Below are 12,396 nucleotides of genomic sequence, written 5' to 3'. Positions count from 1 at the left end.
AGATAAAGGCTTAGTATCCAAACTCTATAAAGAACTTATCAAACTCAACACCCAAAAAACAAATAGTCCAGTGAAGAAATGGACAAAAGACATGAATAGACACTTGTCCAAGGAAGACGTCCAGATGGCTGACACATGAAAAAATGCTCCACATCACTCATCATCAGGGAAGTACAGATCAAAACCACACTGAGATACCACCTCGCACCTGTCAGAATGGCTCACGTGAACAACTCAGGCAACAACCGATGTTGGCGAGGATGCGGAGAGAGAGGCTCTCTTTGGCACTGCTGGTGGGAATGCAAGCTGGTGCAGCCACTCTGGAAAACAGTACGGAGGGTCCTCAAAAAACTAAAAATACAACTACCCTATGACCCAGCAATTACACTACTACGCATTTATGCACGGGATACAGGTGTGCCGTTTCGAAGGGGCACATGCACCCCCATGTTTATAGCAGCACCATCAACAATAGCCAAAGTATGGAAAGAGCCCAACTGTCCATCGATGGATGAATGGATAAAGAAAATGTGGAACAGAGTAGTACTCGGCAATCAAAAAGAATGGAATCTTGCCATTTGCAACTATGTGGATGGAACAAGAGGGTATTATGTTCAGTGAAATTAGCCGGAGAAAGACAAAAATCATATGACTTCACTCATATGAGGACTTGAAGAGACAAAACAGATGAACATAAGGGAAGGGAAACAAAAATAATATAAAAACAGGGAGGGGGACAAAACAGAAGAGACTCATAAACATGGAAAACAAACTGAGGGTTGCCCGAGGGGTTGTGGCTGGGGGGCTGGGCTAAATGGGTAAGGGGCATTAAGGAATCTACTCCTAAAATCATTGTTGCACCATATGCTAACTTGGACGTAAATTAAGCAATTAAAAAAGCCAAGAAGACTATGCATTCCATAGGGCCGTTACAGGACTCAGTGAGAGCAATCTCTGGAAGCACTTAGCACAGCGCCCAGCACGCCGTGGGTCCTGTTGGGGTGCTGTGCCCCCGTGCAGGCCTCGCCCCCGGGCGGACGGATGTGTGCTGATGCCCCACGTATGTCAGCGGCAGGTGCCAGCCGCCAGACACGGTGCTGAGCGCTGCAGTCAGGGAGGTGGGGACGTCGCCCTGCCCTCTGGGGTTCACACTGTACAGAAAGGTGCAGGGACTTCAAGCAGCTGCAGACACGGGGCAGCATCTTGGTCCCGATAACAACACACCATAGCCTGGGGGCTGAGGCAACAGACGCTTTTCTCACGGTTCTGGAGGCTGGAAGTCCAAGATGAAGGTGCCAGCGGTCACCTGCTGCTTGGGGCTTTCTTCCCGGCCGGCAGACTCAGTGACTCCTCACGTGGCAGAGATTAGGGGCTCCGGTGTCTCCCTTCCACTTCTTAGGACACTAATCCCATCATGGGGCCCTACCTTAGACGACGTCTAAACCCACATGCCTCCCCAAACCCCCACTCCCAAATACCATCCCATGGGGATTAAGGCTTCAACACATGAATTGTGAGAGGCCCCAGACACTCGGTCTGTGACGGGCACGTCGCACAGGGGAGGTGAGTGGGCGCCTTAGGAGAGGGGGAGTCTGTATCTTCCGAGGGACCTCAGGAGCCCTTCACTGAAGAAGTGCTCCTGAGCCAGGGCTTGAAAGGAGACCCAGAATTGGCCAGGCAAGCAGAGGAGGGCCCCACGGGTGTCAGGAACCACGTGCACAAAGGCCGGGAGGCATGAGGGGTCCCGGTGCAGTCGTCGATTTGTGCTGTTTGCACGGCCGGACCGGTGCGGGAGGCCAGGTCACATGGGTCCGGGAGGTCGGATGTAACCCCGGGCCCACTTGCCTTGTGCTCACCGCCACCCCTCTGTGCGCACACAGGAGCTCCAGGAGCTGGGGAGGAAGCTGGAGGGCAGGCTGGCGAACCAGGAGGCCGCGCAGCTGCAGCGGGCGCTGGCCAGTCGGCAGCAGTGGGCCGGCGACGGGCCCGGGCTTCTGAACGAGCCCGAGGACGCGGATTCCGATCGGCAGGTCTCCGCTGTCCTGCAGCAAGCCCTGGGCAAGGGCCGGAAGTTACTGGAACACCAGCAGCAGAGGTGAGCCCAGCGCCCTGTGGCGCCGTGTGGCGTCGGTCCCCTGTAGGCCTGGTTGGCACCCGGCCTCCCAGCCCCGCCGGACGCGGTCCCCGGGCTGTCATGCTCCCGTGTCAGGCATCCTCCAGTGCTCAGACACCTGCTGCTAACTTAGCTCACTTGGTCCCTGACATCTTCTTATACTTGGTTTCATTGAAGTTTTTACTGAACATATGTTTTGAACTTTTTACTTTTAAATAATTATAGACTCACAAGAAGGGGGCAGAAATAGTGCGGGGAATCGCCGTGTGCCCTTCCCCCAGCCTCCCCCAGTGGCAGCATCGTTGGTAACCACAGCGGGTTATCCAAACACTGGCTCAATACAGCGAATGCAGGCCTGACTCCGATCTCACGGTAAACGTAACCGTTTGCATCCTGCTTTGGAACAGACAGAAGCCCGGTCTTTGTTAGGGCTGCACTTTGCATTCTTCTTCCCTAACAGACCATTGGCCTTTGCCAAGAACTCTTGGGAAACGTAACTTTTGAACAGCTTCATCATTTTCCACCATGAGTAGAATGTTGATGTGGAAAAGACAGGGTGCAAACTATAGACACAGTGTGATTCCCTTTATGAAAACGCACAGGGCAGAAATTAATTAGAAGGAAACAGACCAAATTGTAGCGGACGTGACCCCTGGGTGGCGAGATTCTGGGTTGTTTTAATTTATCCGACTTTGCTTGCCTGTACACACAACAGCAAAGTGCAGTTCTCGTGTGGAAGTCAGAAAGACTGAGAGGGACCCTCACGTGAAAAGGTGGCACCAGCTTCTGTGGCCAGAGCCAGGACCAGGCTAGGAACACGGTTCTGGGTCCATGGCCACACAGGGAACGTGGTGGGCTAGGACCCCAGATCTGGGTCTTTCTTGAGCGTGACAGCTAATCTTAAGACTTTTCCAAGTAGGACCACAGATGGCCCAGCAGAGCCACAGAAAAGTCTCCCACAAAACTTCTCCCCTTGAGGAGCCCTCTGTCCTGGTGGGCCTCCATAACATGTTATTTGCAAAGTGTTCTAGGCAAGAAGAGGTTTAGCCTCTTGTGGCCATCTATTTTAATAGATATTTAAAAATATATAATGTAGATCAGATGCATGATTTTTTAAATGTTTATTTATTTTTGAGAGGGGGAGAGAGAGAGAGAGAGAGAGAGAGAGAGAGAGAGAACGAGAGAGAGAATGCAAGTGGGGGAGGGGCAGAGAGAGGGAGACACAGAATCCGAAGCAGGCTCCAGGCTCTGAGCTGTCAGCACAGAGCCCGATGTGGGGCTCAAACCCACGAACTGTGAGATCATGACCTGAACTGAAGTCGGACGCTCAACCGACTGAGCCACATAGGCCCCCCCTTGTGATCGTTATTTAAATAACTAGATGATCTTCTCCGAGGGTCACATTTTAACTAACGTGGACTCATGTAGATTTTGTCTGCACTCTAGCTGGAGGGAGGAGCGAGACCACAGCGTCGTGCTTGAAGATTTGCTGGAAAATATGGAGTTTGACACCTTCACGACCCTGTACAGCCAGGTGAGCACCCATTAGCCATGTTCTGGGCCAGCCCTTGTCAGCGCATCATGTCACCTGTTCCTCCGAGTGCTCGTGTCCTCACCTGTAGCACGGGTTGGGGGGGGGGTGACAGTGGAGCCCAGGGAACTGCTTGAATGGATTTATGACAGGTGCCTGGCCCAGGGCCAGCAGGCCGAGGACGTCCCATCGGGCACAGTGGCAGCAGCGGTGACAGCAGTCGCGACCTCCCTGGTCAGGTGCTTTTCCGAGAATGAAAGGGCTCCCAGGCATTCTCTTCTCCTCTTCTCGGTCTGGCACAAGTGTGACCTGCACAGAGCAGGCGCCACCAGGAGCAGAGCTGGCCATGAAATCAGGTTTTACTCTCCTGAAATGCTCCAGCCTTCCCATTTCATGCTGCTTCACATTCCCTTTAAAGCAAGACGCGACCTTGTTGCTTCGCGAATAAACTGGGAAGGGGATGCCGCCTGAGACACGAAGGGCTCCAACCCAGCGAGGCGGGAGGCTTCCTTGTGCTGTGGGAGGGGCCGGGACCCTGCCCGCATTCCTCACCGAACTCCTTACCCCCTTGCGGCTCCAGCGTGACCACAGCCATTTGTATACAAAGTGGATTTTTTTCTTCATCACATAAGGCGTGACTTAGAGTCCACTTAACTTCAAAGACCCTGACATCCTCTGAAGAGGTTTTGTTCCTGAATAAATATTCACTGTGCACCTAATAAGCACCAGGGACTATCCTGGACACTGGGATTTCGGCAGTCAACACAAAGATCAAGTCCATTGCTCTCAGGAGCTGGAAAATAAATCAAGGCATATAAAGGAAAGGTGTACGAGGGGCGCCTGGGTGGCTCAGCCGGTTAAGCGTCCGACTGCAGCTCAGGTTAGATCTCACGGCTCGTGAGCTCGAGCCCCGCCGTGCTGACAACTCAGAGCCTGGAGCCTGCTTCGGATTCAGTGTCTCCCTCTCTCTCTGCCCCTCCCCTGCTGGCTCACTCTCTAGTACACAACAGAAATCCATGCAGGAAGGAGGGAAAGGGTCCTGGTAAGAGGGAGGCAGGAGCAGTCACGGTGAGAAGAGAGGGCTGGGTGACAGTGACGGAAGCAGAGGTTGGAGGGACACACTGTGAAGATGCCGGAAAGGCTGTAAGCCAAGGCAGGCGGGCGGCAGCTAGAACCTGGAAGAGGCAGGAAGACGTGTGGCCCCCCTAGAGCCTGAGCAGGGGCCCTGTTGACATCCTGACTGTAGCCCAGTGGAAGTGACCTCAGACTTTCGTCCCCCAGACTGCAGCGTTGTTTGGAGGTGCTATTTGTGTCTCCCCAGTGTGGGACGGTTGGTTCTACACACGCCGGCTCATTTTGTGCTCACAGAATCCTCTGCCATAAGGGTTCCTGTCACCCCACTTTACAAATAAGGACGCCGAGGACAGAGAGAAATAAAGGCATTGCTCCAGGACACACATAGTCCTGTCTGTGCAGTGGGGCTGGAAGCCAGCTCGGGTTTGCCAGAATGCAGAACCCATACTCTGTCTCTTTTAACCTTTTATTTTGACACAATTTTAGGGGCGCTTGGGTGGCTCAGTTGGCTAAGCATCCGCCTTTTGAGTTTGGCTCCGATCATGATCTCGCGGTTCATGAGATCGAGCCCCAAGTCGGGCTCTGTGCTGACGGCACAGAGCCTGCTTGGGATTCTCTCTCTCCATCTTTCTTGGCTTCTCTCTCTCTCTCTCTCTCAGAATAAATAGATAAGCTTTAGAAAAAAGATATGAAACAATTTTAGATTGGTAGGAAATTGCCAAGATAGTATAGAGAGCTCCAGTACCCCCCCCCCCCCGCCACGTTTCACTGGTTTCCCCCCATGGCTGCATCTTACAAAACTCATATAATATCAAACCAGGAGACTGACATCAGTTACAAAGTGTCCAGTTCTGTGTCATTTTATCCCATGTAGATCCATGTAGCCGGCACCACAATCAAGATACAGAACTATTCCCTTGGCAGAAAGACCTGCCTTTGTCCCGCCCCCCCCCCCCCCCCCCCCGCCCATCCCCAACCCCCAGCGACCACTGAGCGCTTCTCCATCTCTGCATTTTGTCGGTTCTGGAAAGAAAGATGCACAACAGGATATGACTCGTGGAGATTGGCTCTTCTCACGCAGCATCCATCCAGGGATGGGCCATGGCATAATTGGGGACCATTCCCACTTGGCCCCACTACAGGCCAGAGCCGTGGCCGCGCAGCAGGAGTTGAGAGCATCTGGGAGGATAGATGGAGGTTTTGGACGTGTCCTGATGACCGAATAGATTCTTCTTGACAGCTCTGTGAATTTGGGAATGTGTTTTCAAGACTGAGCTGCTAAAATATTTATCTCCCTGGGACAAAAAGTCCTAAGACTGTCATCCGTTAGCACGTGTTGTTTGTCAGGGTCGGCGCGGTGAGGTGCAAGCTTCCTGTTAACCCTTCTAGGAGCTGAGACTGGCGTCGTACCTGTCCAGGCTGGCGATGGTGCCGGGGGGCACGCTGCGCCGGCTCCTGAGTGTGGCTCTGCCAACGGCCTCGCCGGCCGAGCTGCTGGCCGCGCTGGACTCGGGCAGCCAGAAGCATCCGGACCACTCGGCGGAGAATGATGGTGGTGGGGAGCAGGCCGACCTGGGCAGGAAGGGGTGAGTGCGGTATCCAGGCTGCTTTTGGAAAACGGGGTGAGATGCCACGAAGGCAACAAATGGAGGGAGGAAGCAGGCCCGGGACACGTACACACCTTCCCGGTCTGCACTTCATCGCTCACGGAGCAAAGGACACCCAGACCAGGGGCCGCGAATCCTTTTGAAGTCATGGTAGGCCTAAGTATTTCGTCCAGACGTTTATTTCCATCGCCAATTTATTTTCCAAGTAGAATCTTAAGGTGTTTCCCCAGCCGTAAATGCCACACACACACACACACACACACACACACACAATTAAAGTGTAAAAATAAATGCATCAAAGGAAAAAGAAGGAAAAGAAATACCCATGGTTCTAATACCTGGAGAAAAGGGCCATTAGCATTTTCTTGCAGTTTCCTTGCAGGGTTTTAGGAGTGCGTTTGGTGTGCGCACGGGTGTGTGTGCGAGTGTGTAGAGACATGTTGGAGTACGTCTGAGTGTGCAGCAACCCCAGTATGTGGCACCTACGTCCCCCTTCGCAGCCGAATGGCACAGTCAGGGGGGCCTACTGCCTTCTCTCTTGGCCGCGTGCAGACGTCCTTCTGTACAATCGTGATCCCTTAGGCTATGATCTCTGCTGTTTATTAGTTTAAAATTCGTACTTTCCACAGTTCTTGAAACACCTTCGTAGGAGGTTTGGTTTGGACTCCTGTTTTGCTCAATTATGGACAACGCTGCATAGACGCTTCCCTTCAGGAGCAGGTGCCAGGTGTGAATCTGGGCATCACGGGCTCTTTAGAAGGCAAGGCAGGAAGCAGGGCTGTGGAGCGAGGGGGTGTGGGGAGCAGCCGGCGGTGCCGCCGAAGAACAGAGTTTGAGGGGGACGAGGTAGCAAGAAAAGCCGCGGCCGCACCCGGAAAGAGTGTTGGACGCCGGGTAGTGAAGCCAGCCTCCTCCGCCAGGACCCCCGAGTCCGCCGAAGGGCTCACCCACGTGTATGTACATTATTTTCCTGAAGAAGGGGGCAGTGTCTTTTTCTCCATCTCAACCAAAAAAAGGGAGGAGCACCGCCAAGGGCGAAGAGTAGGGCTGGGTGAAAGGCAGGGTGGGACTGTGGGGACAGGAGCTGTGGGGTAGGGGTGTGAGTCCACGGGGGGGCCAGATGAGTCCCTCAGGGCAGCGGGGCCCAACAGTTAGGGGCTAGGTGTGGGCGTGGTCAGGGCAGGTGTGGGTGTGGGCGTGGTCAGGCCTGAGTGGGTGTGGGCGTGGTCAGGGCTGAGTGGGTGAAGGCGGTGCTGAGTGTGGGTGTGGTCAGGGTTGCGTGTGGGCGTGTTCATGGCTGGATGTGGGTGTGGCCAGGGATGGGTGGGGGCCTGGTCAGGGCTGTGTGTGGGCGTGGTCAGAGAGCTGCACTGCGCAGGGTGGTTTCTCTCAGTGCACAGAGAGGGAGGGACATGCAGATGGCAGGTATTGGAGGTGACCCTGAACCTGAATGTGGCCACCCTACTGGGCTGCACCTTCAGCCAGTTCAGTTTGGGAGGCTGGTGAACAGCGATTGCTGATAGACAAGGCAAGAGAACCCAGAGCGGCCATCACCATGAGTGTGGAACAAGAGCATGCCATTTCTTTGTCTGGCCTCGTGGCCACCTGGACTCAGTTCTGGAGCTCTAGGCCACTTGTCACTGTCTCTGAGGTCAAGGGAGTCCCGAGCACCTAGTACTTGGTCACAAGTTCAGGGTCTTGGGTTTCAAGCAACCAAATCTGATGGACTGATCTCAGCAAGAAGGCATGTGGCAGGGGAACCTGTGAGAATCCAGGTAGGGCCGAATCCCCAGGTCCCGGGACGGGCAGGACCAGGAGAGTACGAAAGACCTGCTCTCTGGGGTGCTGCCCTCAGAGGACCATTTTCTCTGCCCAGAAGTTCGCTCCCGGGAGAGCGAGTCTGACACATGGGAGAGGGTCTGTCTCCACCCCCAGCCGGGCAGTGTGCACCAGCAGAAGCAGAGTAAGAGCCTGGCCAGAGCGGAGCGCGGACAGGACTCTCAGCTCCACAGTGTTCTTTAGTGAACTGACCTGAGCCCAAGGCCCTCCAGCATCTCCCTCCTGTCCCTCTCCTGTGTGACACTGCAATGTCCTTTCTACAGCAGGGAATCACAGTCCTCTGCTGGACACTCGCGCTCCCTGGGCAGCCCTCCTTCCAAGCTTCCACCGGGCCACTGCAGCTCTCTTAATGTATTCGTAAAACACTACTGAGCCCCTAGCGTGTCCGCTGTTGTAGCACTAGTAGCCGTGGGAGAGTAAGGAAGAGTCGTTCCGCATGGAGCGTGCCCTCCAGGGATGGGCAGTCCATACGTCGGCACAGAGAACGCATACCCTCCACGGACGCTCTGTGTGCTCCCTCCGTGGGGACGCCAGACTCCGCTCAAGTGTCTCCACCTCTCGGCAGCCTTCTCCTGCCTGACTGATGTCGCCCGTTGCCCGGCTCTGACCCCCGGACCGGGAACCTCCTGGGGACAGAGATTGTGTCTTGCCCAGAGAAGGTGCTCGATCAGCGTGCCTTGAGAGAGAGAGACAGAGCCGTGAAAATGAGTTCTTCCTGCCCGCTCAAGGTCACGTTGAGGGATGGCGTGCCATCGTGCTTTTGGGGATCGTGGGTCACTGGAGGAGCCTATTTTTCCAGATAACGTAAGACATTCCTTTCTTGCCTTCAGGAAGCACCAGGGCTGGTGGCAAGCCCTGGAAAGCAGACTACGGGGAGAATTGACAAGCAGAGGATTGGAAAAGATGCTCTGGGCCCGCGAGAGGAAGGAGAGGTAACACTGGGCACCTGCTCCGGTGGGCTGGGCAGCGGGTCCGCCCGGCTGCGCCTGTGAGCAGGACGGGAGGCCAGGGGCCCCCGAGTAACCCGGGGAGGGTGACTCCAAGCTACCCACATTCCTTCCCTAAAGACTACAATTTTTACTCAATGGGCTTAGTTAAGGAGCTGAAGATAAGCCTCTAGCTGTCAGAGAATGTTCTCTTATCACTTATTAGCGCTTTAACGACAGTAGTTATGTTAACTAGTGACTCAGTGGCCATGGGATTTGGGACCATCTGGCTAACCCCTAGGCTTCCAGGCCGGTGATTTTTCCAGAGCATCAAGCACCTTTCTCTTTTGGCTGTGGTTTCCTCACACCTGGATGTCAGAGGAAAGTTGGGGGCAGGATGGTTTTAGATTGCTCCCACCAATTGAACAAGTACCTCCTGTGTTTCTTCCTAGAAAAGCTTTAGAGAAAGAGTGAGGTCAGGTGGATTCATAACAGGGTAGAAAGTGACGATATCCAGTGTGTGCTCTGGAAACGGTCGATGTCCAAGGGAAGTGTGTACCCTGAGGCCTGTCCCTTCCGTAATTTCTTGACTGAGGTAAAGGGGCCGACGCCAAGCTTCAAGAACTGTCCATGACAAAAATCCTGGAGCCATTGTTGATAGTCTGGATGTCAGAATTTAGTCCCATAGAACTTAGATCAGGGTTTTGAGCTCAAGCCAAGAAAATCAAATGCAAGCTGGGTAAACATGAAGTGCCCCACGAAGGAGCAAATCAGTTCCTCCAGATAAGGACGGGAAGTGAAGGCACGCCCAGGCTGCACTGATGTAAGTGGGGTGAGTACAGATCAGGGGGAATACTTCCCCCACCCCCGCCCCAGCTCATTCCGCCAGCCTTTGCCCTGCCCGGAGGCACTGGGGAGCCATGGCAGGAGGAGGACAGACTGGATCACACAGAGCTGGGTGGAATCCTTGCTCAGATTCATACCAGCTGCAAATGCAGGAGGCAAGGGAGCCTCATCTGTCACATGTGTCCCAGAAGGGCCGGCAAGCCTGTCAGTGACTTCCAGGAGGTGACCCCCTGGGATGTGGCCTCGTCATGCACTGCGTGGGCACGGAGAGAACCCTGTGGCCTTTAGGTGTTAGTTCTGGCCATTGTCAAGAGTATCCAGGGATCTAGGGGCTGGACCGCTCATGGACAGGATTCCAGCAATCCTGTTATGGGACATTCCCCCCAAAAGTGTAACTCCTGTTTCAGACACAGTCTGCCTGACTGCTGACTCTTGTTTCGCAGTCAGATCTCATCAGCTTGCTTTTGGTATGAGGCTCACGGGCCATGATGCCCTGGTAAATGTTGAATAATTGACTGGTGGGGAGACAGCCAGGGTGGGGTTCTGCTTTGTGCCATTTACCAGTTTCCGTGCTATCCCTACTCTGACCAGGGCTGATGTCAAGCTAGTGACATGATAACAGCGGGCTCACAGAACTCCTGCAAAGTTCAGTCATGAGTCAGGAAGAGTCGTCTGTAAGTCATGCCACTTGCCGCGGGCTTCGGCTAATTTCAGGGGCAGTCTCGTGATCACAGGGAGAAAGTCTTCCATTCAAATGACACCTGATCGGGGCGCACTCAGTTGGTTAAGCGTCTGACTTCGGCTCAGGTCATGATCTCATGGTTTGAGCCCCGTGTCGGGCCCTGTGCTGACAGTTCAGAGCCTGGAGCCTGCTTCGGATTCTGTGTCTCCCTCTCCCTCTGCCCCTCCCCTGCTCTCTCTCTCTATCTCTTTCAAAAATAAACATTAAAAAAATTTTTTTAAATGACCCCTGATTGGGGGTGCCTGGGTGGCTCAGTCGGTTAAGTTACCGACCCTTGATTTGATTTTGGCTCAGGTCATGATCTCACGGTTCGTGCATCGGGCCCTGCACTGGCAGCATGGAGCCTGCTTGGGATTGTGTCTCTCCCTCTCTCTCTCTTCCCCTCCCTACCCCACTTGTGCATGTGTGTGTGTGTGTCTCTCTCTCAAATACATAAATAAAACTTTTTAAATTACTTACTTAATTAAATGACATCTGATTGAGGACCTAAGGATCCAAGGCGGGGAGAGCTCCATCAGGACACTCAGGAGGGCCACTTGCCAAAAACAACACATCTGACCATCTGTTCTTTCTCTAGCGTATTGCGGAAGCCATGTCCCCCTCTCAGAGAGAGGGCGGCATTGCCTGGAAAAGGAAGCTGGCCACACCTGTCCCTGGAGTCCGTCGGAGAAGTGGCCGCTGTGCCCATCGTAGGGGCAGAAGCCATCGATTTGTTGAACACAGGCGAGAAGCTCTTCATATTCAGAAATCCAAAGGAGCCAGAGATCTCACTACATTTTCCTCCCAGGAGAAAGAAGAAGAACTTTCTGAATGCCAAAAAGGCCACTTGGGCCTTGGGCCTGGACTAATCCAAAGGGAGCTCTCTGGAGTCTGAAGACAGATTTTTTTTTCCCCTGCGCACCTGTGTGTGTGTGTGTGTGTGTGTGTGTGTGTACATGCCCACATCCACACACATTTGTAGCATACGACTCATAGATAGAAACTGCACGTGCATAAGACACCAACACCCCCAACATCCACGACTTTCAAGGACTCAGTTCAAGCTGTCTCCCGAATTTCCAGAAGGTTCTCTGTCCTTAGCATCACAAGGGACGTGACGAGACACAGGACCAGCCTTGAGCACTGTGGCGCTACCCCTCTGAGGGTGTGGAGGAGACCCCAGGCCCCAGGTTGTACCCCGGCACCGCCTGGCTGCTTATGGGCTGTGTGTCCAAGGGGGCTCTCTGTTCTTGCATTTTGTATTTGTTACATATTCTGTTTTTATCAAGGGAACATTCGAAAATACATTACACAGAACTCTTCTCGAAAATAAATTACACAACGCTCTTCTCGGTGGAACTTGGTTTTGCTCTGTGTAGGAACCCTTTATTTTAATTACCTCTTGGGTCTTGGCTGGACGTCGTGAACAGCAGAGATTTGCCCTCTATCGTGCCAGGGGCCAGAAAACATGCCAGCCCTGGGGTAGACGATCTCCAACTCGAATCAGTTATTTCCGCCTTTTGCAAATGAGGAAATCCAAAGGCTGAAGAGGGTGAGGTGATGTGTGCAGGCTCACAAAGTCAGTAAGTAGCAGAATCGGGGTTCCTACGCTTTATGGCCCCAAATCCTCGCCCTTGCCCCGCACTCGCTCAGTGGGCACACTGCCCACGGGTCCTGGTGTTTCACAGAATCTTTGATCTGCTCTCACCCCTCCTACCGTCACACGTGGTCAAGCCGAT

The 12,396-nt window shown here is 53.8% G+C and overlaps 1 protein-coding gene across 7 annotated transcripts in view; it reads left to right on the top strand.

Annotated features, from left to right (window-relative positions):
- Positions 1 to 12,016, top strand: part of EVC2 (EvC ciliary complex subunit 2) — a 131,685-nt gene extending 119,669 nt beyond the window's left edge. For 5 of the 7 annotated variants that reach the window (XM_040488201.1, XM_040488209.1, XM_040488229.1 and 2 more), the window contains 5 exons: positions 1,881 to 2,095; positions 3,560 to 3,647; positions 6,108 to 6,304; positions 8,995 to 9,096; positions 11,256 to 12,016. In XM_040488201.1, coding sequence (XP_040344135.1) covers positions 1,881 to 2,095; positions 3,560 to 3,647; positions 6,108 to 6,304; positions 8,995 to 9,096; positions 11,256 to 11,526 — 873 coding nt within the window. In that variant the 3' untranslated portion in view covers positions 11,527 to 12,016. The remainder of the gene's footprint in view (positions 1 to 1,880; positions 2,096 to 3,559; positions 3,648 to 6,107; positions 6,305 to 8,994; positions 9,097 to 11,255) is intronic. The other 2 variants (XM_040488219.1, XM_040488238.1) reach the window with 2 other exon arrangements.
- The last annotated feature ends 380 nt before the right edge of the window (positions 12,017 to 12,396 follow it).

This window comes from Herpailurus yagouaroundi, unplaced genomic scaffold (assembly GCF_014898765.1).
Source record: "Herpailurus yagouaroundi ecotype Mexico unplaced genomic scaffold, PumYag 28, whole genome shotgun sequence".
Classification (NCBI taxonomy): domain Eukaryota; kingdom Metazoa; phylum Chordata; class Mammalia; order Carnivora; family Felidae; genus Herpailurus; species Herpailurus yagouaroundi.
Note: the sequence above shows the minus strand (reverse complement) of the source record. Positions and strands in the feature narration are given on the sequence as shown.